The sequence below is a fragment of the Typha latifolia genome, chromosome 1 (assembly GCF_019914945.1).
Source record: "Typha latifolia isolate L0001 chromosome 1, TyphaL0001v2, whole genome shotgun sequence".
NCBI lineage: Eukaryota > Viridiplantae > Streptophyta > Magnoliopsida > Poales > Typhaceae > Typha > Typha latifolia.
In genome coordinates this window covers 7,777,710-7,804,802 of record NC_133086.1, presented here as the reverse complement: position 1 = coordinate 7,804,802, position 27,093 = coordinate 7,777,710, and the positions used below count along the sequence as shown (strand labels likewise).

The window sequence follows — 27,093 nt, the reverse complement described above, 5'->3', positions numbered from 1 at the left end:
CACAACCGACCATAGCCATGGCTTGTCATCTAATTGAGTTATATGCATTGCTTGGCGAGACTCAGAGATCACAGTTACTTCCCCAACTATTTCCCTCCAAGTAATAACGATCCCCATAAGCCCAATATAAGGAATGTAGTAGTGATCCTAGTCATATCCAAGCCTACACACACAAACAAAGGCCTTAGTCACTGAAGCATAAGTTTCAAGTAGAACAAGAAAAACCTAGTTTATAACATCTAATCCATGTACTGATCATGAACCTCTTTCTTACCGCTGCCTCTACAATTCTAAATGATGATGGTTAGCATTATAAAAAACTATGACAAGGAAGAGGGAAGGAACTTAGCTATACAAGTTGTCCCCTTTTAACCATAGAGGTTCTTTCTACCTCCATAGCATCCACGAATTCTATATTACTTGCCTCCGTATGTGCCTTCCCTTTTCCTTTCAGATTATAAAAGGCATTCCTGCTCTCAATATTGACTTAGGTCAATTCCCTTTTACCAATTTGGGAGAGAGCTAAGATTTCTCGAGACCGAATTGTAATTACTAATCAGAAGGAATTTGTTAATTATGTAGCCTATAAACTTGTTGGGTGGAAAGAGATACCTTGTCCTTATCGGGCCAGCGGATAAATACGGTAAGATGGATACCTAGTTCCAAAATAGCCAATTTAAAAAGGCTCCTCTTGAGCTTGGAGTGCGATATAGGCTGTGGCCAATACTATGAAAGAGGGAACTAAACATTTAGAAATAAAAATATGGTTGACGATTCTATACGACTCCTAAGCTACAACTGCCCCTCTGGCTCACATGCCTTCATTTGTGAACATTAATATCCTAAGTAATGAAACAATGGTTGATGGATTTATCTCTATATTTATTTAGGATGAGTCTCCAATTAGGGAAGCCTTTGGTCGTACCTTTCAAAACTCCTTAGTAGGACTGAGGGTTGGGCCTATGGAAGATAGGTGGATCTAGTGGCCTTACCTTAAAAGGAAAGGTAGGTAGGGACAAATCCATCTGCGACCCAAAGCTGAATTGCATGAGCCATAGTGGAGCTCTTTTTAGAGGCTTAGGGTAAACCCTACGGTCAAAAAATTCATATGAAAAGTCAAAAAATGCCTATAAGAGCTCCCCTCGATAGTCTACACATTGACCTAACTGATCTGTCTCCAATATGTCGCCTATGTGGAAAGAGTATGAAACATCTCTTATATAACTATAGATATGCACTTGAGGTATGGGAGATCATTGCCCATAATTTAATTTAGCAGTAGACATTCACATTGGACAACTGGATTGTTTATGATTGGGCTCACTTAGGTGGGAATCAAAGAAAATCCAAAGCTATAGTGGCTACCACCATTTGGATGGTTGAGAAAGCCTGGACCACAATTTGCTTTGCAAGGGTTAAGGGAAAGCCATAACGCATGACATAGGTAGCTCTTCAAATCAAGGAGTCGTGCCCGCGGCGTACCAGCACGTGGCACGAGGGGTGTCGCATGGCACCCCTCCTAATAGCTTCGCTATCGATCTCGTCGTCGAGCTCGCTGTCGCCGTCGCCGCTCGCTTGAGTTCACGTCGGGTGCCCTATCTCTCTCTCTCTCTCTCTTCCCCTCCCTCGGCTAGGGCACCCGACGTGAGCTCGGGCGAGCGGCGACGGCGATCAGGAGCGGCAACAATAGGGCTGTCAGGCTTGACGAGCAGCTCGGGCTCGGCTCGGGCTTGGCTCGGGTGAAGCTCGAGTCCGGCTCGGCTCGATCAGAGCCGAGCCGAGCTCGAGCCATCATAATAGGCTCAAAATTAATATCGAGCCGAGCCGAGCGGAGCCGGCTCGCTCGGGCTCGGCTCGATAGGCTCGATAGCCCGACTCCATATGACTAAGGACACGTGGCATACAAATATTGCCACGTGTCCCTCACTAACTCATTCTCACCCGTAACACAATATTCATCACCCTCACCTACCCCACCCTCACCTACCCTCACCTACCCCACCCTCGTTAATTACTTCACCTTTCCCATCACCACCTTCCCCATCCTCAATTCCCCCACCCCACCCTCATCTTCACTCTCACCCTCATCCACCTGATCACCTTCACTCTTCCCTCCCCGTCGGCCTCCATCGGCAACGACGGCAAGCCACCACCACGGCGCCACGCCTTCCTCTCCGTCGGCCTCCTCCTCCGTTGGCCTCCGCCTCCGTCGGCCTCCTCCTCCGTCGCCGTCGGCCTCCTCCTCCGTCGCCGTCGGCCTCCTCCTCCTCCTCTTCCTCCTCCGTCGTTGGCCTCCTCCATCCGTCTCCGACTCCTTCGGCAAGCCGCTGTCCATGTCGCCACCGCCCACATCGCCACCGCCCACGTCACCACCGCCTCTAATCGAGCTCGAGCTTTGCTCGGGCTCGGCTCGGGCTCAGTTAGGCTCAACTCGAGCTCGGCTCGGGTTGAGCTGAGCCGAGCCTGAGCAACATTATGAGGCTCGAAACTAATTTCGAGCCGAGCCTGAGCCTGAGCCTGAGCCGGCTCGCTCAGGCTTGGCTCGTTTACACTCCTAGGCAACAACAAAGGCCAGCGGCGACGGCGACATCTAATGTGGTACATTTTTCTCTCCTTTTCTTACGGCACGGTCGGTAAATGCCGCGGCACGTGCCGTGCCGTGCTGTGCCGGCCGGCGGTTAACACGAGTCGTGCCATCGTTGCTTCAAATGACCATTGAATATTATGACAAAGAAGGTGATCATGTTGGCACCACCAGCAAGGAGCGAATGGCAAACTGATGCCCCTAACCAATGGGTACCTCAAAATCAACTTTGCTCGGCTTTGTTGAGACCCACTTAACAAAATTGGTGAATTTGGGATCATTGCAAAGAACAATTAGGGTAAACCGGTTCCCATTACGAGTGTGCCCATCACTCTGAGCTCAGGCCCTCTTCTCAAATCCCTCACTGTTGCAACCCACCATGAGTTCACTAACATTATTTTTGAAGAGGATTCAAAACATTCCCATAAATACCCTCAGTATTTTCGATTAAGCTGCCGCTTTTAGTGGGCATTAAATTTTTGTGTTCCTAGGAGTTGAATATTACTCACTTCCCCTTGAACTTGATTGTATCATCTCTTTTGATTCTCGGTGAACTTAAGACTCCCAGGAATTTAATAAACTAAATGAAGAAGATATCTTAAGACCATACATGAGCAGTCGAATGATTGAGATACCTGATGATTTGCTATTAATAATAAGATAGAAACCATGGGCATGCCGCTGGTCTTGCTAAGCAGCCGGTGGTCAACCCTTATTGCTTGCATCAATGGCGACGATCGTACTCAAATACTGACATGAATTAAATTATTTTAATACAATTACAATTGGCAACCTCTTGTACTATGGACTAACAGTGTACTATTACCCATTTGAGTATGCCCTTTTTCTTTTTTCTTAATAATATAGGAATCATCATAAGAGAAAGGTCCATCGTTTTTGTCATGAATGTTAAAGAAATTTGGAACTGGAAAGCTCGTTTTATTCAAGCAATTGCTCAAAAAATGGCATTAAAAAAAAAAAAAAAAAACCTTTGAATGACTTTTTTTGTTCTCCGTTGGTTGTTACAAAACGTAAAAGAGAGAAAAAAAATTGATGGGCATTTGCATACTAATGTGAAGGATGAGTTGGAGGATTTTAAAGTTTTGTTTGGTCAACTGGCTTAAGGAATTCGAATAGTTTTAAATTGGCTTCAATCCCAATTCAAAGAGTTTACCTCGTGCAGCACAACAAAGGGATTCATGGCCCACTTATATTTAATTTGAATGGAGAATCGCCCATTGCTTCTAAAACACCTATCAACTAAGTGTATAAATCGAATCATTTTCATATAAAAAAGTATAGGTATAAGATATACTTATTAACTCTTTCTCGCTGTAACATCAACGGCTAATGGACAAAATTCTTCTTGTTGACTAGATCGCATGATAAGGCACTCCATGTGTAAACGGTTCGTAAACTATGTTAGAACTTCTCCATTTCAAACACCCACGTCTCACCATGAATAGATGTAGAATTAGAGATGAAAACAAATTGAATAGTACTCAATCTATATTTGAATCTATATTTTTAGTCTGTATACAAATTCAAATACGAATATGGGTATTAGAAGGATAGCAAAATTTAAAGTCATATTCTAAATTTTTAAATAAATGATCGGATTTTAAACGGAGAGATGAAAACGAATTGAATAGCAGAATTTAGAGTCATATTCTAAATTTTTAAATAAATGATCAGATCTTAAACGAGCAATAATCAAATTTTAAACAAATTATGACCTCTTTTTATACACAACTAACACAAAATACTATTTTTTAAATAAAATAATAATACATATAAAGTTAGCAAAATCAGTCTTTACAAATAACATAGAATATATCATTAGTAACAATATAAATATTTACCATCTAACTAAACAAACTAAAAATGATAAATTATTTAAATAATATGTAGGTAATGGATATTCAATATTTTTTTTTATCTAAAAACTTATATTAATATCCGGGTTTTTAGCAAACCTAATCGTATCCAAATTTGTATAAGGATTTTCTTTTAAAAAACTCTACCCGTATTCGAATCCATATCTGTGTTGGGTAAAAAAATTTTATGCCTTCTAGATCTTTATAATGTATCTCTAACAATGAAGTAGATCGTATTTATTCTTTTTCTTTTTTTCAATAAAGCTCCTAGGATTTAAGATCTTTAAAAACCTTCTACCTTAGTCATTTTAATCTCAAGATAATTAAATCAATTTCTCCAAAAGATGGCCTGGGGTTAAGTCTAAGAACCTGTCATTAAAGGTCTTTAAACTGTCCTTTAAGACTCTGTTTATTTTAGCAATAACAATTTCTTTATTTTAGAATACAATTCCTTATTTTAAAATAATAGCTAAACATCATAATAATTAGATTATATATATAAATATTATTTATTAAAATTATATCTTATATCACACACTAACTAAATTACCAATATATCTTTAATATCATCAATCTACTTTATATCAAATCAAACTATATTTATTATAGTTTCATTAAAAAATATTTTTTTCTTCACTTTATATCATATTAAAAATAATTTTATACTATTATTTTATAATACAAGTGAACATAGAAATAATTATTTCTATAATAAATCTCTTATTTTTTATAATAATAAATAGAAATTCTTATTTATATTTTAACCTTATTCAACACATGAACGAGGCCTAATAGAAGTTCTTAAAATGGCATCGAAAACTCATGTTCAAATGCCCCTAGTGTGTTTGAATCTCATGCAAAAAGATGAGCCTTTCCGTGAAGGCCTTCTCAAGTGATTCTAACTCTTATCTCTACACTTTCCTTTTTGCCCAAACGCATTCTTAAAAGTTGGATCACAGTTTTTGCAATTTTTCTTTCTGCTAAAGGTGTTCTTACAAGTTAAGAACACTGCTTCAATCCACATTTGCTACTCCTCATGCAAGTAAAGCAGCCATTTTTAAATGACCAATTTTTATTTGAACACTCAACTCGATAAGCCACTAAACTGGACCTTCTTACCATTGCATAAGTTGATAATATATATCACAAAGAGTGAACTCTGTTATCTTACTGTCAATTAATGGAGAAAAATATGACAGAGAATCGAACTTATAACTTGTAGACAGGTGTGATTCCGAGAAGATGGAAGCATTGTCTCATGACAACTGCTGTTGCCTGGCATAATAGCAATCTGCTGGTTTCTTCAGGTGATCCAACCACCTGCCAGATTCCACAAGAGATCAAACAGTTAGGGAATGATGCTTATGATGGTAGCGCGAAAAAGAAAAGCAATCCAATATTGGCGGAATAAAGAAAAAAAAGCATGCAATTTATTCATGCTCATGGCAAAAGGCTAATCAAAGATGGAACCAGTGAAGGCAGCCTTGCCATGACAATGTCTTACCCATATGGCAGGTTTTGATTGGTTATTCAGTTCAGATCAGTGCTATTAGACACGAATTTATATGCAAATTCCATTGTGGGAAAAAGTATATGCTAGAAGTCCAAAGGCAAAGGATTCACAAATATAACCATTTATACTCCACAAATAGAACCATTTATAAAAATGCAGGCCAATAGTAAGTAAAAAAAGAAGAAACAGACCTGGCAGCTGGTATAAAATCTTGTGAATATTTCAGATAGATTGTACAGGTATTCGCACAGAATATTCGGAAGGAGATTGGTACAAGCCTCCTCAACTACCTGAAATAAGATAACAAGGACATTGGCACCTGAGTCATATGAAGAAAAATGGGAGACATAAGGTAAACCTACGATAATGTCTCAGAGAAAATATCAGATCCGGAATATATAATATCGAGTCTCACAGAAAAGTAAAGAGACATAAAGATAAATGTAACTTAAATATATGTAACTAACAACAATCAGCAAAATATAATATCAGGTCGCGCAGAAAAGTCACATAAAGATAAATGTAACTTTACTAAATGATTCATAACTAACAACAATCAGAGTCATATTACACACTTATTATATATTAAATAGCAATGATGACTACTTTGAATACTCATGATCTTTTCCCAACTACTCATCTAAAAACAAAGGAAGACGGCAACAGAATAGAATAAAGTTAATGCAAAGAAGTACGCATACCTCTGCAAACTGGATAAGATGAAGCCCCAAAACACGCTCATCTGGATGATCAAGCGAAATTGACCCACTCTGCCAACAAAGTACTAATATAAGACGCAATGAATAATCCGTTCCAAGTACCAAGAGCATCTTGTGCTCTGGCCATGGCAGGACAGTGGATATTTGAATGCTGTTAAGTTAAATAGTTTCTATTCTTTCACATGTCAGATAGAAGATCTACCTTCTTTAGTTCTTCTATATCTTTATTCGATCTCCTGATAATCGAACAAATACGAGCATGTGCATAAAGCAGATAAACAGCAGTATTCCCCTGGTCAAAAATGAAGATGCAGCTATCATGAAAGATCAAAACTTCATTTTGGAAGAACATGGTAGATTAACAAGACGAGCTAATCTACAATCTTGATCCAGATAAAACTAATTTAAAATTGATTAGCATGTGCAAAAGGAAGATAACACATATCCTGGTTACAGATACTTCTGGGGGAGAAAGGTAGATTCTCAAGGGGCACTGCACAATGATCTATAATCCAAATAAAACTGATATGTCAGCTATTATATTTATGTGAAACCTACATATAATTGCATGATGAGGCTAAGATCAGCAAAGAAAAGAAAATGAAACGAGTACAGAATTCGACCACATATCATTACTTGTGACACTTAATATGCTGCTATATAGAAGCTTATAAACATAAACAGTAGAGTCAATATCTTTAGATGTATTTCAGATTATGCATATAAAGCACTTTTCTGTGGAAGACAAACTGACATTAGTGTATGACAAAATAAGCATTTAGCTACCAGTCTTCCTGTATAAGTTTTCAAACAGCTACAGTTAGTTGTCCTAGTAAAATTATAGAAATCAAATTAGCTTTGCCACTTCAGTAAGACTCAAAATAAATCTGCATCAGAATTAAAAAAGACAAGTACCTTATCATTCAGCATTTGATCAAAACTAAATGTGTAATTAGTCAGCCGATTGTTCTTCAAATCTGCATATCTGTTTCAAAACGATACAATTATTTCAGATTTTCAGTGCAAGAAACTGTGTAAATCAGGATATCTGCATGTCTGCATAAACTGATTTGAACATAAACTGATTAATGCTATTGATATTTCTGCATGTCTGCATGTTGTAGTGTAAATCAGGATTTACAAATACCAAGTTGGTGAAATAACATTATGTCCTAATCTAGCACCCTTTGGTCACAGAAAAGGGAAAAAAAAAACTGACATTAAATGTCCATTTAGATGCTATTTTCTCTTTGAAAGAACAAAAAACCGAAATGAGAACAGTTAATTGTTCTTCCATGGGTAAAAGAAGATAGTCAAGCATAGCAACCGGTGAAAGAAACAAAATTTATGATTACTTTGCTAAACAAAGATTTTCAAATTGCAATTATATAAATCTCTAACTTCCTACAGAACGGCAAATAGAAGCAAGACATATGAACAAGAAAAGAAATCTTACTTGACAGCACCATATCCAACTGCCTCAGCAGTTTTCTCAAGCTCTTCATCTGTCCACTCGCCAATTCTACCTGAACCAAGATAAGAATGATATTTGTTGCATGTTGAAAACATTAAAAATATAACAAGAGAATCCCAAAAGCAACCAAAAAGCATAGAAAGACATCATTAAAATCTCAATAGCATTAACCAAAGGAAGAAAAGAATAGAGTCATCAGACAAATGGTAAACTATAATGATACCATTGTCCTTGAGACGTTGTACAAGTTCTGCTTTGCTCCGAGCTTTAGCTTCATCAAGTAAGTCTACTAAACGTACCACTTCTGAACTGCGAGTACGAAAACGCTTGCCATCTGATCCAAGAACAAGACCAAACCCAACATGGTTTGTTCTGGGAAACTTCTTTTCCTCAGGACCTGGGAGCCAACCGGCCATTCTGGCAGCCTGGAATATAAAGTAATAAACTTAAGTCTCAAGAAATGCAACATTAAAACAAGCTACATATTATAAGAAAATAGTATATGACACCTACACTGAAGAACATGTCAAAGTGCTGTTGCTGACCAACATCTGTTATATATATTATCCACTCTGCTTTCTCCACATTAAGCCGATACCTTCAGGAGAATAAGAATGAGAAGAATGAACAAGCTGTAGCAGCCCAAATAAAGTTGTAGAAGCTTGTATGTTAATGACTTCAGGAAAAAAAAAGAGCACTTCTGAAATGAGATCCTATTTAGAATTGGCTTATGAAAGAAGAATAAAAATATGGAATATGTCGAGAAGAAAAAAGAAGAAAAAGCAAACTCTTAGGTAGTGTTATTAAGTTGGAAGGAGCATAATCACATTTAGCAAAATAGGAGTAGAATACTAATTCAGTTCATTTGTGTAACGATATTAGCCTTGACCCTAGATTGGGTTGAGGGAGAAGAGAGAAGGAAAAGAGAAGAGTTTGGGAGAAAATTGTTTTGTATTTGCTTGATGATGAAAGAGAGAGCCAAGCCCTATTTATACAAGGTTATTATAAAATAAGATAAATGAATAATATACAAGGTTATTATAAAATTGTTTTGTATTTGCTTGATGATGAAAGAGAGAGCCAAGCCCTATTTATGCAAGGTTATTATAAAATAAGATAAATGAATAATATATACATCGAATAACTCTAATACCTCCCCTCAAACTCAAGGTGAATCATAAATCGAGAGTTCGGTAACTAAATGTTCAAAGCGTGGAAGGGGAAGAGATTTCGTGAAGAAGTCGACAATCTGCTCCTCAGTACTGAGGAGACGGAGTGAAATAATGCCAGCTAGGTACTCCTGACGAGTGTAATGCATAACGACTTCAATGTGCTTCGTCATCTCATGAAAAAGAAAATCTTCAGCAAGCTTTTTAGCACTATTATTATTGACATGAAGAGGGGTTGGAAGAGATAAGGGAACACCCATATCACTAAAGAGACGACGAAGCCAAACAACCTCCTTCGTCGTCGCACATATAGCACGATACTCTAACTCAGTTTTAAAGAAAGACACTACATTATGCTTTTTGTTATGCCAAAAAATTAGAGAATCTTTTAGAAAAATGTAGAAGTCAGTAGTAGACTTCCGATCAGACCTATCACTAGCATAATCTGCATCGAAATAGGTTCGCAGAGCCAAGATAAAATCAATGGCATGAAAAGAGGGCGAGTGATGGTGCCACAAAGGTATCGAAGAATATGTATAAGAATGGCATAGTGGGCAGATCGATGAGCATACAGGAATTGAGTAACAAAACTAACTGCATGAGAGATATTAGGCCAGGTAATGGTCAGGTAGATAAGTGCCCATACTAGCTAACGATATCTGAAAGAAGCTGACCATCATCAGGTTGAAACTTCACATAAAGCTCAACTGGGATAGCAGCGAGATGAGTATCAGTGATGGTGGCACGACAAAGAATATATGTAATATACTTTTGTTGGGACAGCAAAATGCCATGGGATGACTAAGCAATTTTGATACCCAAACTGACGCTAAAGATGCTTTCAAAGAGAGCAAGATACCGGCGAGTCATCTCTAGTGATAATCATATCATCGACATACAGAAAAAGGATGACCCAACTTTAAGCAGAAGAGCGCAGAAACATAGATGGCTCAAATAGGCTCTCCTGAAATCTGTAGGCTGTGAAAACACTACGAAATTGATCAAACCAAGCACGAAGGGCCTGCTTGAGCTCATAGATAGCTCGGCGCAATCGACAGATGTGACCTAAAAACAGAGGGAAACTAGGTGGAGGATCCATGTATACCTCCTCGTTAAGAAGACTATGAAGAAATGCATTCTTCACATCCATCTAATGTAAAGGCCACTAATGACTAGAAGCAACAGCAAGAAGAGTGCGAACAGAAGTCATCTGGGCAACTAAAGTAAAGGTCTCCTCGTAGTCTATCCCGTACTCTTGAGTAAAGCCCCGAGGAACTAGACGAGCTTTGTACCTAGCTATGGATCCATCAAGTCGATACTTGACCTTGAAGATCTATTTATAGCTAACAGGCACGATATTTGGTAGGCGAGGGACAACATCCTAATTATGCATCTGTTAAAGGGCTTGAAGCTCATCTACCATGGCCTACTGTCACTCTAGAACCTAGACGGCCTCACGATGAGACTTGGGCTGAGGGGTGGAGTGGATGGCTACAAGAAAAGCGTGAAACTAGAGTGAGTATATAGCGGAAAACATCATAACATTATACCTGTCAGGAGGGCGATGCTTATGCTTTGGATAGCGACGAGCAGGTGCAGGAGCCGTCACGGTAAAAGATGGAACGATTGGAGGGATACTACTAGTAGAGGAAGGCCCAGCTATAGGAGGGGGACACAACCTGTGAGTATAGAAGTATGAAAAGGTCGTCATGGGAGCGGGGTATTCTTTTGGAAGAGTTGGAATCTCAACAAAAGAGCGGTTTGGAGAGGCAAATGGAAGTAATATTAAAGAAGTGTCTATGGGTAGAGGAGTATTAGACAAGTGGGGGGTAGATAGTGGAGCTAAGATAGGAATATCTGGGGGGACAGAGGATAGGATAGGTGTAGAGAGATCTAGAAATGCAAAGTCCAAAGGAGCCAAAAATCGGAGGCGAAGAAGGATATCTCTTCTAGAAAAGTGACATGGTGTGATATCTTAAGACGATGAGCATAAGCGTCATAACAACGATAACCTTTATGCTCAAGATTATATTCTAGAAAGATACATTTAGCTGCTCGAGAGGACAACTTGTTGCATTCATTGGGAGGATAAAGAATAAGGCAGGTGCGCCCAAAGACATGAAAATGACCATAAAATAATAAGGTAGCATAGAGATGCTTGTACGGAGTCATGCCATCAAAGACTGAAGATAAAACCCAATTGATTAGATAGAGAGCAGTAAGAAGAGCCTTAACCCAGTAAGAACGAGGAACAGAAGCCTCAAAGAGAAGAGCACGTGTGGTTTTAAGAAGATGACGATGCTTCTGTTCGGCAATACCATTCTGAGCAAGGATATAGGGACACGACTACTGAGGTAGGGTGCCGGCAGAAGCATGAATAGAACGAAACTCAGAAAAAAGGTACTATCGAGCACTGTCAGATTGAAAGATTTTAATGGATCGACCGAACTAAGTACGAACCATAGAAGAGAAATCACAATAGATTTGACGCACCTCAGAGCACTAGCACATGAGGTAAACCCAAGTGAAATGAGAAAAATTATCAATGAAACAGACATAGTAGAGAAAACCAAGACGCAAAAAGAGCGGAGCAAGGCCCCAAATATCAAAGTGCACAATGTGAAAAGGGGATTCAGAGATATTTGCACTAAGAGGAAACAGAATGACCCGGTGTTTTGCCAACTTGTAGCCAGTACAAGGGGACAAACAAGAAAAACGACTACTGTCTAAGCACCCAGACCGGGACAAGGTCTTGAGATGCCATCTCGATACATGACTTAGACGCCGATACCATAGGTTTAAAGGAGAGAAGAGTGATTGGACAAGCACTAGGGCTAGGTGAGAGCAGGTGAAGTTGATCCAGGTAGTAAAGCCCATGAATCTGATTACCAATCCCAATCTTTTGGCCTGTAGACGGTCCTACACAACACAAGAAGTAGAAGAGAAGGATACAGTGTAACTAGAGTCAGAAAGTTGAATAATAAAAATAAGACTCATGGTTAGGCTAGAAATAAACCAGACATCAGATAAAGTAAGACAACTCATAGGCTCCGTGGTAGAGGTAATGTAGCCAATGTGAGAGATGGGGTAATAGGTTCCATCAGCTATGTGAACATGAGGAAGAGTGATAGGGGTAGGGGTGAGGCTAGTAAAGATGGAAGAGTCACTAGTCATATGATGTGAGGCGTCATAATAAAAAATCTAGGGTTTGGTCATACCACAACAAAGTCAGAAATAGAGGCACTAGTGAAGCTGAAGCTCTATGAGCTGCTGAATTTGTTGGAGCTGTGCACTGCTGAAGGTAGGATTGCTGGAGTGATCAGATGAACCAATGCTTGTGCAGCGATCGAGGATGCCAAGTGGCGACTCTTATCCTTGCTTGACCCCCCCTTTGCCAGAACGATGAACAAGCTCAGGATAAACTCGATAACAGTGCGCGACAAGATGAACATGATGATTGCAATGAGTACACATGGGATGCGATGAGTGATGGTCTCGTCCAAGCACATGAGTGACGTGACCAGCAGTCAAAATATCAGGCATGATTGATATATGAGTAGGAGCAGCACCAAGCACTCTTTATGGCAAAAGAAGACCGTACAAAGGTGGCCTGCTAAGAGGGCAAGAGATGCTGCCTAAGCTTCTCAGCATGTAGCTCAGCTATGACACTATCCAAGCTAGGGGTAGTGGAGCGATGCAACAGATGTCGAGTTAGATCCCTAAATTCCAGATGAAAGGCATTTAAGAAATCCATCAAATGATCCTCATCACGATGGTGCTAAGCAAACATCGAGTCAGAGGGGTAGAAAGTAGGGTCTGTTGATGTAAGCTCACGCCATAAGTCAGTCATGCAGGCACAAAAGTTATGAATAAAGAGCCGACCCTGTTTGACCTCCTGAGCCTCATGACGAAGCTGAAAGCAACACATCAAACTTGACTAAATGAATCGGTGACTAAGATAGGCCTAGATGACCTGAGTAGAAGACAATGTCTGGAGTTGAGGTCGAAAGCATCGATCAACCTACAAGATAAGGTAGGTGCAAATCTCTATATCACGTAGGGCCCACTCATCATACTCTGGAGACGAAACCTTCGACTAAATAGCCTTGGGTGTATCAAACTCAATAGCAATGGTGACCTAGATGATAGTACGAGGGGGAGCACACCCCACAGAGATGCTGTCGATGTGCTTGAGAAGATGTCTGTAAGAACCAGAAAAAAAAGAAAGAATTTGGGGTTGAGAGAGGAGGGTGCACGTGCAATGCCCTCCCCTCTCCCTCTCCCTCTCCGGCACGCGACGAGGCGCAACAGAAATCGGCCAAATCCAAATCTAATTCAGATTTGGATCTTTGCCCTATAAATTTAAACTCTAATTCTCTCTCTCCTCAACCCCCCCCCCCTAGCCTCCTTTTCCCTTTCCTTCTTCTCCTTCGTTTCCTTCTTCCTTACCGTCGGAATCGCGACGTGGGTTCGGCCCGTCGGAGCATCGTCGGAGTAAATAGGGACCATCACACTCCTCCCTGGTGAGCCCTCTCTCATCCCTCTAGTTTAATTTCAGTTTAATAAAATAAATTAGAAATACCTAATTTGGGGGATTTCGGCTTCGCCGGCAACTTTCACCGGCCGGCGGCTTCGGGCTGCTGCTACTCGTGCTCAAGAGCTCCAAGCCGTTAGCCTTGCGCTATGGTTGCCTTCGGGAGAGCCCTCATGGGCCCCGGTCGTCGTTGGCGTCGGTGGTGGGTTCTCCTCCACCTCGTGAGGACAACCAAGAGAGAGAGAGAGAGAGAGAGAGAGAGAGAACCGAGAGGCTTGAGGGTGGTCGTGGACTGCCGCCGGCAGGGTCGCCGGCGGTCACTCCCTCCCTCGATTCTTCTCTTTCTCGCGTCGGTTGCGAGAAAGAAGGAAAGGGGTTTGGTTGGGCTCGGGTTTAACTCGAGCCAACCCCTTTTTCTTTCAAGTTCGGGTTCGGGTTTGGATTTCGGATCCACAGACCCGACCCGAACCAATTTAATTGGATGGGCTGCGGGTTGGCCCGTAGCCCAATCCATTATTTTGGTTGGGCCTTGGCCCAGCCCAATTAGTTTCATTTTTGGATTGTGCCGGGCCAGCGGTAGCCCAGCCCAATCCAATGGATGATTTAACCTATTTTAGTTCTTTTTAATTTTTAAATTTTAGAAATATTGATATTATTCAAATTAAAATTTTTATTATTATTTATTATTAAAGGTAGTAATTTTTAGTACGTGAGCTAGAGATTTGAGATTTCGGTTGTCTTGCCTAGACTCAAGTGAGTGGGTTCACTCACATATTTATTTTATTATATTTCGTACCTTTGTCAGACCATGTAAATTTTCTGTGTGCAAATTTATTTATTTCATCCTTACGTGCAAAAATTTAATTGTTATATTTTCTGTGTGCATTTAATCATTATTTTCAGTGCATCACTATACTTTGTGCAAATATTAAATTTTAGTAAAAAAAAAATGAGACTAGTATTGGAACGACTTAGAGAACAGTCCCGGTATAAATCGCTTGCGATTTATCGTGTTGACTTAAGTCTATTTGGAAGTCCAGGGGAAAGTCCTAAATCAGATCGCTGCGGTGACTTTCTTAGGTGACTTTAGCGGAGTTAGGGAATAGTCCTAGGATGAATGAGAAATTCCTAGGTGACTCTAACTTTTCTCAACGGTTAGTGGAAAAGACAGAGTGTGTTGATCACATAGTGATACCATCTGATGACCTTAACTGGATCAGCTATGAAAAAAAGTCTAAAGCATCATCTTGAGGTGACTTTTAGTTAATGTGGATCCACAAGATTTAGACCCATTGAGACATATGATAGTATAAATATTGAAAAAATGTTAATATGTTGAAACTACGTAATGTTACAAGTTGTGACTCTCTATTGTTATCATTGTCATGATTTAAAGAGCATGTATAATGCAAATTGTTTTGTATACTGTTGATTTTAGTTTTTTTAAAATTACTTGGTTTTCGAGTGGATTCTACTCACTGAGTTATAGTTGTTGGCTCATCGATTCTTTTTTTTATTCATTATCTATCTCAGGTAATAGTCAGCGGGGCGACTGAGCGTGATGTACCCGGACTCCACCTCCACTTAGGATTCACCTATTTACTTTTCCGCTCTTTTGGAATTTATGCTTTAGATTAGAAGATTTATTTATTTCGTTTAGAGACTAAAAAAACAGTAACATTGTTTTATGTTTATTGCAATTAGTTTTAAATTTATATAAAGCAGATCTTTATTTTATTTATTTATTTTGCCATCGTACACGTAGAAAGTATTAATAAGGCTTCGTGTATCTCAAGCATATTGAGATGCATGGCCGGTCATGATTCCTATTTCGGGTTGTGACGAGGGGGCAGCTCTCGAGTTCGATAATGGTGAAAGAAAAAGAACAATCAAAGAGAGAGATGGAGAGAGAGACTATTGGAGAGTGAGAGATCCAACTTAAAATGTCTCTAGATATCGAGATTGCTCTAATACTATGTAACGATATTAGCCTTGACCCAAGATTGGGTTGAGGGAGAAGAGAAGAGTTTGGGAGAAAATTATTTTGCATTTTATTGATAATGAAAGAGGGAGCCAAGCCCTATTTATACAAGGTCATCATAAAATAAGATAAATGAATAATATATATATCTAATAACTCTAATAATTTAAAATATAGAGCTGGCTAGGTAGCAGGCATTACACCGGTATGTTGATACACCTTGATAGGATCTTTTCTTATTGCATTAGTTATTTATTTTCATTATAATAAAATTTTTGTAGGTCGCGTTCGAATGCAGAAGGGATCGCAATCTAGATCTAATCCACTTTGTTTTGTAATTTTCTGATTACGGGAGAATATTTTCCCTCGGTTGCGTGGACTGTTTCCTACAATAAATCTAGATCTTGAAGGAATCGTTCCGTACCTATCTTTTGGTACCGTAACCCATCATATGTCCATAGTATCAACTATCGAGAAGCTATAAGACTGAAAACTGTCTTCTAAAAAAGGTAAATCCAATGTTTTTGAAAAACTCAAGACAGAGAAATATATGTATAATAACTCATTTGGATGAGCCTCATACATGTAAGTTCAACTCAAACTGCACCCTCAATTTTGGATGACTATGCATAACTATTAATTTTTTTTTTTTTGCGCTGTAGGAAAATACTTGTAAGAGATAACATAGGACCAAAAGCAGATAAAATTCTTTTTCCATATTGTAATTAAAAAGGCTATATTTCATTGGTCACCAATCCTCAGTTTTAGTAGAGAAAATAGAAAGTCCAATTATTTCCAAATTAAATCCATAACTCAGTCAAAATTAGGCAGATTCTTTTGAGATGAACTATTTAAAAGTATATCTATAACATTCCCTTCAAAAGAAAATTGAAAAAAAGTACGCCTACGTTATTATTGCTATGCACTTTTCAAAGTTCAAACTATAGAAAGTCAGACACAAACCTGAAATATGTACATAAGATACTTCGAAAGAACAAAAAGGAGTAAAATACACAAAAGCTAAAGAACAAAATATTCGGAAGAAAGTATCTTAATATTCGTTGTATTTTCTTATCATATTCTGCAACATCATCTAAACAAGACACTATTCCTAATTAGCAAGAAAGAAGAAAGTACAGGATAAAGTGTTTGTGAATCAATGTCAACCAAACTAACCAGAGAGCAGTCAAGTCAGTTGAGGCATAATTGTAGCCTCCATCTCTCTTTACAACAATCAAAGGGATTTTTTGCCCTTCAATGAAAATCACACGAGCACCCTCACTTTCCTTAATCAAGTCCTTGCTACTTAACTCCTCTAAAACACGTGGAATATGAGGGTTGTAGAAGCTCTCCCCCTGAAAAGTCAATTAATACTTAAATAGCATTCAGAATCTGACAACACAAATTTCACTCCTAAAATAAAGGTATTCTGAACCAAGAGAGAAAAAACAGATTAGATTTGAAAGTATGTTGCTTCCTGTGCATATAGGCTGACATAATGGAGCATCTATCTAGCAAACTGAATGGTTCTTCACTTATAGAACAATGTTACAAGTTCATTACGAAATGAACTTGTACGTTGGTAAGATAGAATACATCCCAAAACAGACTGTAAGCATGACAACAAAATTGGAGGGGGCATGAGTTAACATTGCAGCATATTTAAAATGAGTTTGGCTACTGACATCTATTGGTTATCATGCCATTTTTTGTCTCTCTTCTCTTCTCAGCTATTGAATTTGTATGAACTAAAAAATAGTACGATGTAAGCAAAATTGCTTGCCTTTCTTTAATTTGGTTTGTATCTAGACTACCTAATTTATTTTGTCTATTTAGCTTCCATTCGAGTCCATATGATAAATTACTCAATTGTGCCAATTGAATGTTTGAGTTAACCTAAAGTTTGGCAGTCATCCAAAGTAGATAAATTAGGTTAATCAGCCATTGGACTTGAATGTAGATTAGACTTGAGTTGGTTAAAAAGAACTTAAACATTTTTCATTATCACATTAAAAATTTAAATCTATCTATTTCTAAATTTTAACACTATTCATAATTCTTAGGATCTTATCCATATCCTAGATAGTGTGCCTACTGATTAAGGTACTGCAGTACCTTAAGAAAATTGAAGGCTACTATATATACAGTATACAGAATTATGCAGAAAGTGTGGACTTTAGATGTCTGATACAAACTACATATTTATTAATTCTACTTAATATATTATGTCATCAATTCACCTATGCAAGCTTCAAACTTGAAAAATTCAAACAAGAGGAAGCAAGGCAATAAATAATCAAGAGGCAGAAGTTCAACACAACATGCTAATAGTCATAAATAATTTCACTTAAAATAAACCAATTATGTTTCAAATGCAGTTAACGAGAAGCCATCAAGTGTCCAATAGACAAACATTTTCTCTAAGGAAAATGCAATAAGCTGTCATTCAAAGCTGGGAACCTGCATCATGGTATAGTAGTAATACCTTTTCCTCTAGATCAACATTAAGGCGCTGGTATACCAAATCAAATTCGCTACGGCTAATTTCACAGATTTTTCTCCATGCATCACGGTACTTAGCTTCCCCTCCCTATCATTCAATAAACAATTCAAAATAATGTGAAAAGACAATTATCTAGTCAAATTGAGAGTACCATCTCTTTGTGATGTTGTAAAAAATGAACTTTCCTGGAGCATTAAAGACTATGTACAATATACTCTGCATCAAAAAAGGAAAGATATTCACCTGCAGTCGAACAACTGCCTGCTGAGCCCTTTCTACAAAGGCTGGATCATCATCAAACCTTTTTTTAGATGCCTTGTAGAAATCCTGAAGCAGCATTCTATATCAGAGGACTACTACTACAGAGGAAAAAGAAAGAAAAAAAGAAAACAGAAACAATACAAAAGACCAAAAAACCACAAAGAACAGCAATTTGCAGAACTTTGATATCTCTAACTATACTTTGCTATGCCACTTTTGGCTTGATAAAATATGTAGCACAATGCATCTGAAGAGATGTTGGACAGCCAAATCAAACACTACTTTACTGGTAAATGAATGTTATGCAAAGATACAACTTCAAGTTTGAAGGTATAAGATATTTTATGCCTCATGGCAGTGAGATAAACATGCTGTGCTTAATATGAATGGGCCAGCAAAACAACAGCTCTCTAGTGAATCAAACAGCTATTGCTTGAACAATAAGAACACTTACAAATTTTCATGACTGAGGACCATTCTCTCGAGAGGAAGAAAATACAAACAATACAATATTCATTCATGCATAAAGTTATTATTTTCTGTTCCGTACATGAATACTGGATGCAAGTTTAAACCTTTTAAATGATTATAAGAGCACATGTATGTAAGCACCAGTTAATAACTCCATGGCTGGACATTAAATCATAAATTTCTGAACTTCATGATTTTGTTTTTCATGGAAAGGTTCACCAATATAACAAGATATTGTGAAAATTAATCTGTACAAACATGGACTTGATTTACATTAATGTGATATCTTTCAGCTCACCTGAAGATCTCCAATTGCCTGGTTCCCTACATCCTCCCAATTTGGGAACTTTTCAAATAAGTATTCTATCAACATGCCAAACTGCAAAAAGAAAAGAACAAATATAATTTTGCATACAACAAAATGAGAGTTTCTTTCATTCTTTGTCATCTTATCTGATCTGACGTACAAATAATCAGAAAACTGAATAAGGTAGAATAATAATATGGTGATGCTAAAGCACAGTAATGAAACTAGATCATGTTTCCCATGCTATTAGTATGCAACTAGACTTGACAAATACATACATAGGAAATATGTGCAAGTATGAAAGTTTAATAAACCATTTGATGCGATATGTTTTGTCCACAGCTGTTTCCCTCTGTACAGCATACAAAACAAGAGAGGTACACTTAACTGCTACGGCAAAGGCCTCTTGGACCCAAGATACAGTAAAAGATACAAAAGGTGAAGAGAGATAGACCAAAGATACATTAACATACTAAGGTATTCTAGAAACCAGAAAGCAGAACTGCCACAGTTTTCACCATGCAGGAAGTCATTAACAGTAAAAAGGAGATGATCAAGGGGAGAGAGCTCTGAATTGTTCAGATGTTTATTATATCGCACAATCACAATAATTATAAGACAATACACAATAAATAAGCATCAGAGACCACAAAGCAGAATAAATCTAGATCAACCAAACAACTTTATTTTGTGATATATTGAATCTTAAAATCATGTACCTGTGTACCCCAATCACCAACATGATTACGTCGAAGAACTTCAACATTCAAGAATTCAAACATTCGTGCTAGAGTATCTCCAATTATTGTGGACCTTAAATTGCCGACATGCATTTCTTTTGCTATATTAGGTGATGAAAAATCAATCACTACCCTGCCAACTGGCAGAACTGGTGCCCAATTCTTGATGCCTTCTATTAGCATGTCTTGTATTCTCTGCAATAGCACAGTTTGATTAATCAAGATGGATAGTTAAAGAAGTCCGTATTAATATAAGAAACAGATGATTTCTCCTAACCTTTGACACCCATTTGTTTGACAAGATTATATTCACAAAACCAGGTCCTGCAACAGAAGTGGATTCAATAATGTCTGATGGAGGTAGGTTCGTTGCAATGCCCTGGGAGTTAGTCATTACCAAGTGTCAAAAAAAGAAAAAGAAATAAAATGCACAAAAATAAAAAGGTGGAACCACTTATTTGGAAATTAATAAAGCAGAACACCACAAGATTGTCAACTAATTCAGTACAAACTAAGGGATAGTATAAAAAAGAGCACCTGTCCAACAGAATTGGGGTTTCTAAAATTTGTCCCCGATCCTTTTATTCTTGACCATAAACTCATCGCGTTATTGCTGCATCACAGACTTTCAAATCTTAGTATTTACTACCAGAAAGAAAGCTATATAATAAATTTATGGAAATGAGAAGCCAAGGTTAGTGTAATGATGAACGGTGTGAATGCTACCATTTACCAGTGCAAGATAACCAAAGATACAGGCTAGAAATATACCACTGGTAATCACCATATTGTGATGTACAAACTGCAACCAGTGGCTCTACATCCAGAAAATCTGGGACTGTTGCTTGAAGTGATGATTTGACTAACTTCGACAGTTGCTGCTTGACACTTCCACTTCTATCTTCATCCTGTTATATATGTGATCTATTTCAGCTATGCCATCATAATGATGTAAACACAGGTGGCAATCATGTCAGGTTAGATGGATTTGTATCAAGTACATAAGAAAATAATCAAATATTAATCACTTGATTCAGTGCATCTATGCAGTACCAAAATCAAAATACCTAGGTAGATATGAGAGAAGTGACAAGAGGCTAGTTGATGGACAAATGGATGATAGGATGATACAGACCCTTGGATCCTGTTATGCAAGAAAATTGAAGCATGAAATAAACAATAAAACTGAAGATCTTTAAGAATGGAGAATGAAACAAGAATGGCCTTGTTCCTAGTCAAGCAGCTGTTTTTCTTCTTCTATTTCTGAAATTTACAAATAAGCTATTAAGCACAGATTGTGGCTAGAAATGGATTTGATGTGAGGGGCCAAAAACATTGCCTATATACTTAATCAATCTACACGGAGGGAATTAACCAATCAAAATCAAGTTAATCTGCATAAAGTTCTAAGTATTACTAGCATTATTCAGGAAGCAAATTCTTAACACAAACCAGGAAAGCACGGCCATGACCAAGCACCATGCAGCTTGTTAAAAGGACAAGCAGTGGGTCAAATACATCTAAGGAAACAACTTGTAAGAATTTTACTCACAGCATTCCGTGCTTGCTCTTGAGGAGGAGCAGAAGTGGAAACCCCATCTCCCATGGCTGTTGTCGGCCTTAGGGTCTTTCTCGTTGTAAAACCTGTCGAGTTTCACAATATCCAACCAAACCATTAAAAAATTAAAACATTTCAAACCATCCACCCTCACAGGCATTTCAACAAACATCTTCAACTCAAAGGCCCAATCATATCCAATACCCCAAAAAAATATATAGAGGAAATGAAATACCACCATCTGACCAACACCCAAGAAATGAAATACCACTATTCACCAACGTAACTATCTGTTGACTTACGTAGGTAACCGACGTAAGTGAATTTTAAGCTTCCGAAATAGTTGAATTTAAAAATACTCATTAGAAATAAAATTGCAGAGAACAGGAATGAGGAGGAAGAGCTCAAAAAATGGTCATAGCCCTTCCCTCACACCTAGCCTCATCTAATAATGAAGAGTTTCCCTTTAGAATAATCTATATTTTGTGTATAAATTAGGAACATGTTATATCGTTTCACTATACTTCATTAAATGAAAATGAGAGTTGTCAGAAACTTTCAAAAGGTAAGGCGATGATAAATCGGTCAAAAAATAGTAAAATAGGGAGAATTTGCAATAGAAACTTAAAATAAGGAAAAAGTGCAACCTAAAATGTATCTTGGGTTTTTAAAGCAAAACTCTCTTCGGTTTTGTTAGGGTCTTTTCTATTCTTTTTTAATTTTGTTTTGTTTTGTTTTTTTCCTTTTTCTTTTATTTTGTTGCTTAAATATCAACTTTGGGCTTTTTCTATACTTCTGATAGATTATAAATGGTTAGGATTAGAGTTGCTAGATTAATATAACTCTTTTTTGGTTAAAAAAGAAAGAAAACTAACACTATATATTGTGCATATTAGGATAGCCTGATTTTAAATGTCAGTGCATCTACATTAGGTAAAAAGATTTTTTTTCTTTCCAAACATTGTGAAAAATGAGTTCTCTCAATGGGATGAGCTCCTACTCAGACTTTATTAAAATATCTTAGGCCATATATCAATAATAGTTATTGATTACTAGTATTTTTTATATTAATAGTATTTTTTATAATTTTTATTTAATTATAAGTTCTACAAAACCCCTTGTCTTATTTAATCTTTTTTGCCGTAAGTATGCTAAAAAAATTTATACAAGATTTATAACCAGCTTGAATTTATCTAACCCATTTAGCCAATGGGCTCTAGCGAATTGAAACTAGTGTTAAGGATCAATGATGGTCGTGCCGTAAGAGAATGAGAGAGAAAGGTAAGGGATATTCACCTTCGCCTTCGCAATCACCGTCGATGCCCGCTCGCCTTCGCCATCGCCGTTAATCCGGATCCGATTCTACAACTTAAATTTTTAACCCCCTTTCTCTCTCATTCTCTCTCAATCTTTTTTCTCTCTCGAGCTAGGACACCCGAGAAGCTTGGGCGACAGTGACGGCGAGCGGCGATCGGCGACGGGTAGCTCGACGACGAGGTCAATGACGAGCGGCGAAGTTAGGAGGGGTGCCATGTGGCACCCTTCATGCCATGTGCCGGTACACCGTCGGCACGACCATCTATGTTAATGACCTTAAGTGGGTTGGCCCAAGTACTAGCCCATTTAGGCGGCTATCTAGGATTGGGCTAATAAAAAATTATAATTATAAATTTAGGGCTCAAAGCCTAATTTTCATAGGCCCCACGCTAAACCTTTAAGTGCCTAAGAAAACTAACCTTATTAATATAGTGAACTTATCCGAACAAATTCCTAGTCCTATCTAACTAGTAACGATTTCTTTCATAACGACATTTAATTAGTTGTACCTCAGAACTATAACAAATCAGTCTAATTGTTATGCTAGTCTAATTCAACAATAAAAAAGAAGTTATTTAAATTTTCTATAAAATTTCACATTTAACTTGAATATGCTATCTCTCTCTTTGTCTTTATCATTTGCTTTCCCTTACATAATTTAAAAAAATAACACATCTCTATCTCTCACGAACCACAACTCGATGAGGCCCGCTTAGAGGCATACAAAAAAAAATAGTAACTATATGCTATGCCGGCTTGCAGGCAAACAAGCCCTAAAGAAAAAAAAGAGTTGGGTAACCTTAGTGATTGCTTTTTTACAAGTCTTAAGCCTGCAACTATATGGACTTAAGGCTTGTAAGTTAACAAACCTTTAAAACTGGGGTAAAAAAATAATAAAACAACTTTTAATACTTACGAGCTTACAAGCCTTAAGTTTGCATGGTTGTAGACTTAAGGTTTGTAAGTCTGCAATCATTTTGATATCTTTCAAAAAACAGAAAAAGAAAACTATCATTAAAAAAATAATAATATTTTTATACGAACATGCACATTTTTCACTTTTTAAAATCACATTAAAGGTAATACTTACATTCTTCGTTTAATTCACAAACAAACACCTAATATTCTTAGCATAGTTTAAGGTATCCAAAATAAGATTAGGAAATGAGTCTAGCTAACCACGTCTAGGTGTTAGACTCAAGCCAAACAAAGCTCTTGTTTAATGATCCCTTTCTTGCACATTTACTGCTAAATGTTGAAACTAGGTATAATTATATTTATATGAAACATTTCGCTACATCTTACTTGTAGATTGTTGAATGCAAATTTCCATCACATAATAAAAATGATGCATCACTAATTTGACCACATTATTATACTTTTACAATCCAATAAAAGATGTTACATAAATCAATATGAGACCATGAAAAAAAATGATCCGATGGCCAAGGCACCAAACAATGACTTTCAGCATAATTTCCAAATCCTACTATTTCTCGACCAACTGGGTGAGGGTGAAAAAGAATAATCAGAAGATAAAAAAAAGCTCAAGATGCTAATAGCCTAATACCAAAACTAATTGGTTCAATTACAATCTAAATTGGCCATACTAATCATAAAGAGACCTAAAGATAAGTGGAGATGCATTTATTAATTGATAGACATTAGCAAGATTGGCCGATTTGGATTGGGATCAGCCAGACCCAATCCCAATCAAATGATTGGGATCAGACAGGATCAACCGAATCCTGATCCAGATAGAGATCAATGGGTTTTGGGTCAATCAGGCCAGATCCATTACGGATCTGACCTGGATCTGACCTAGGGACATCAATTATTGATGTCCATAATCTGAACTCTCTCTCTCTCTCACTCTATTCCCTTTTTCTCTCCTTACCATAGAGTCATCATTTCTTATGGAGAAATCTAACTCCGACAAACTCCAATATGTAAATTTTTAATCTGTTTCTTTATTTCTCTCTTAGTTTTTAATTTCATATTATTCTAATATGATATATTGAGGGAGAGAAATTTAAAAATAAAAACATCAAATAATCATCTGATTGATTTAAATTATATTTTTTATAAAGAAGACCCCCGGATTATATGGATCAGAGAAGTAGATGACAAAGAAAATCATGGTTAGATGAGGTATTAGGGAAAACTATGACTAGAACAAAGGCTGGTACGAATCGCTCGACAGTGGGAGATAATATAGCTATCAGTACCAGCAATAACCATGATGATTATAATGATACACCTAGTTGTCCCTTCCACACTTGCTGAAGGAAGTAAAAAAGGCATAGGGATTGAATAGAGAGAAACTGAGAAGGTACATACATATCAGCGACGTTGTAATCATGATGTTGCTTCCTATGACTATAGTTCATCAAATATTCATTGTTTAGAACCATCACAATATCTATATGCTAGTTATTATCCTCAGTATTTTAAGGCACAAGATTCATATATTAATTATTATCCTCCTAAAAAATAATAAAATTTATTTGATATGACTAACATGATGCAATCACTCTTTGGAGCACCAATCCCTAAACATCATTATTTACAAATTTATGGTAATTATGATAACGACGACCACAGGGATATACGAGAGCCCGCTCGATATTCATCGAAATTTTAATTTTCGAATAAGTTAGTACTTTTTATAATTTTTAGGATTCATATGAAAAAAATCATTAATTTCTTATTATTTTATCATTTTTTAGAAACTTTCTTACATTTTCAAATAATATTTAAATTTTAGGTAATAAAAAAAAATTCATCTAATTAAGCCAACCAATACGGCTGATACATACCGCTTTTTCGAGAGACCTGTCCTGAACCCAATTTTTCAAACCTTACATGTGATCAATAATGAAGTCAATCCATTCATGGGTGTGACTAGAAAAGGAAAAGAAGAATTTTAGTAGAATTCTTTTGTTGTCGCCTTGACCCTTTTATGAATCTTAAATATAAGAAAGTACTGGCATACCGGAAGATCAGATGTCAACAAATTTACCTTAATCCATTAGTTTATAAACCTAAACTCAACACTCAACTACACAGATCAAATTTACATATCAAGTGAACAACATCGAGATGTCATGTTCTTAATCTAAAGTTGACGTACATGTGTACAAACTGAGTTCGCTAATACCATCCATATACAAGTAAAGTATTCTTTTATAAGGTAATCAGCAAATGTTTAGACTGAGGAATCTACAACACCGTCATTATTCCCACTTCCTCTGTCACTTCATTCAATTACAACTAAGCTCAGAACTTCGAATTGTCATAGAAATGCCAGACCACCATCTTTTCTAAATCCCAGACAAATCATTCATAAAGTTCCTTGAAACTGATAATATTAAGATCGAGAAAAAAACACAAAAAGGATCACTGATAATTCCATCATTCCATAAGTTGGTGGTACTCCCAAAATAGTTTCAACTGTGATTTTATCCATGACTAGGTGTATTTAACTCCTGAATTTATCGAAATACAAGGTCAATTCTACTTTCCAATAGCCAAAAAGCAACGACAAGAAGTACAACAACTCTTACCTAAAGGTGGAAACATAGACGCAGGCGTTGCCTGAGGGAAAGCCGCAGAGATGTCTAGTGATCCATTATGCTAATCCACGCCATCCTTGGAACGATCCCCTGGAAATATTAAAGCACATAACTTTACCACCTACTCGGATCACACAGTGATTCGAACGCAAAGCAACCATCTATAAGCAAATCGAGAACTTGGAATCTTTGCAAGATTCTATTTGATTCCTGGAACCGGCGGCCATGGCTGGAGAGTGGGAAACGGATCGAGAAGTAGGAATTCTTCTCCTAGGGTTTCAATAGATCGAAAAAGAAGCCGAGAGGAGGAGGAAGCTGACGGAAGGAGATCGCGCAGCGGGGGATTTAAGAAAGGGAGCGAATCCGGGCAACCGCTATAGCATTATCCTACACATAAACATAAAATTATTTATTTATATTTTTTTATTTTATTTGCATGAAAGTTTAAATTCACTATCATTGAAATTTGTGCCTCGTATACTTTATTTTTATTCTTATATTTTGTTTGTA

At 37.4% G+C, this 27,093-nt stretch overlaps 1 protein-coding gene across 4 annotated transcripts; it reads right to left on the bottom strand.

Moving 5' to 3' along the window:
* Positions 1-5,554: 5,554 nt before the first annotated feature.
* On the bottom strand, positions 5,555-26,984 carry LOC140793205 (arginine--tRNA ligase, chloroplastic/mitochondrial-like). 4 transcript variants are annotated; one of them, XM_073144584.1, is made up of 19 exons: positions 26,575-26,971; positions 21,686-21,777; positions 21,201-21,277; positions 20,905-21,041; positions 20,671-20,746; positions 20,411-20,512; positions 20,113-20,328; positions 19,385-19,465; positions 18,598-18,681; positions 18,337-18,441; positions 17,028-17,206; positions 8,681-8,765; positions 8,391-8,592; positions 8,150-8,219; positions 7,609-7,678; positions 6,896-6,985; positions 6,676-6,744; positions 6,166-6,264; positions 5,555-5,781 (listed from the first exon to the last, which is right to left on the bottom strand). In XM_073144584.1, exons 5-19 carry the CDS (start codon positions 20,734-20,736, stop codon positions 5,671-5,673), a joined length of 1,629 nt encoding a protein of 542 aa, XP_073000685.1. In that variant the 5' UTR covers positions 20,737-20,746; positions 20,905-21,041; positions 21,201-21,277; positions 21,686-21,777; positions 26,575-26,971; the 3' UTR covers positions 5,555-5,670. The 4 variants fall into 4 exon arrangements, with proteins under 4 accessions (XP_073000685.1, XP_073000676.1, XP_073000692.1 ...); XM_073144575.1 differs by lacking the exon at positions 21,201-21,277 and having other exon boundaries at positions 26,575-26,673; positions 26,764-26,904; XM_073144591.1 differs by having other exon boundaries at positions 20,905-21,066; positions 26,575-26,624.
* Between the last annotated feature and the right edge of the window lie 109 nt (positions 26,985-27,093).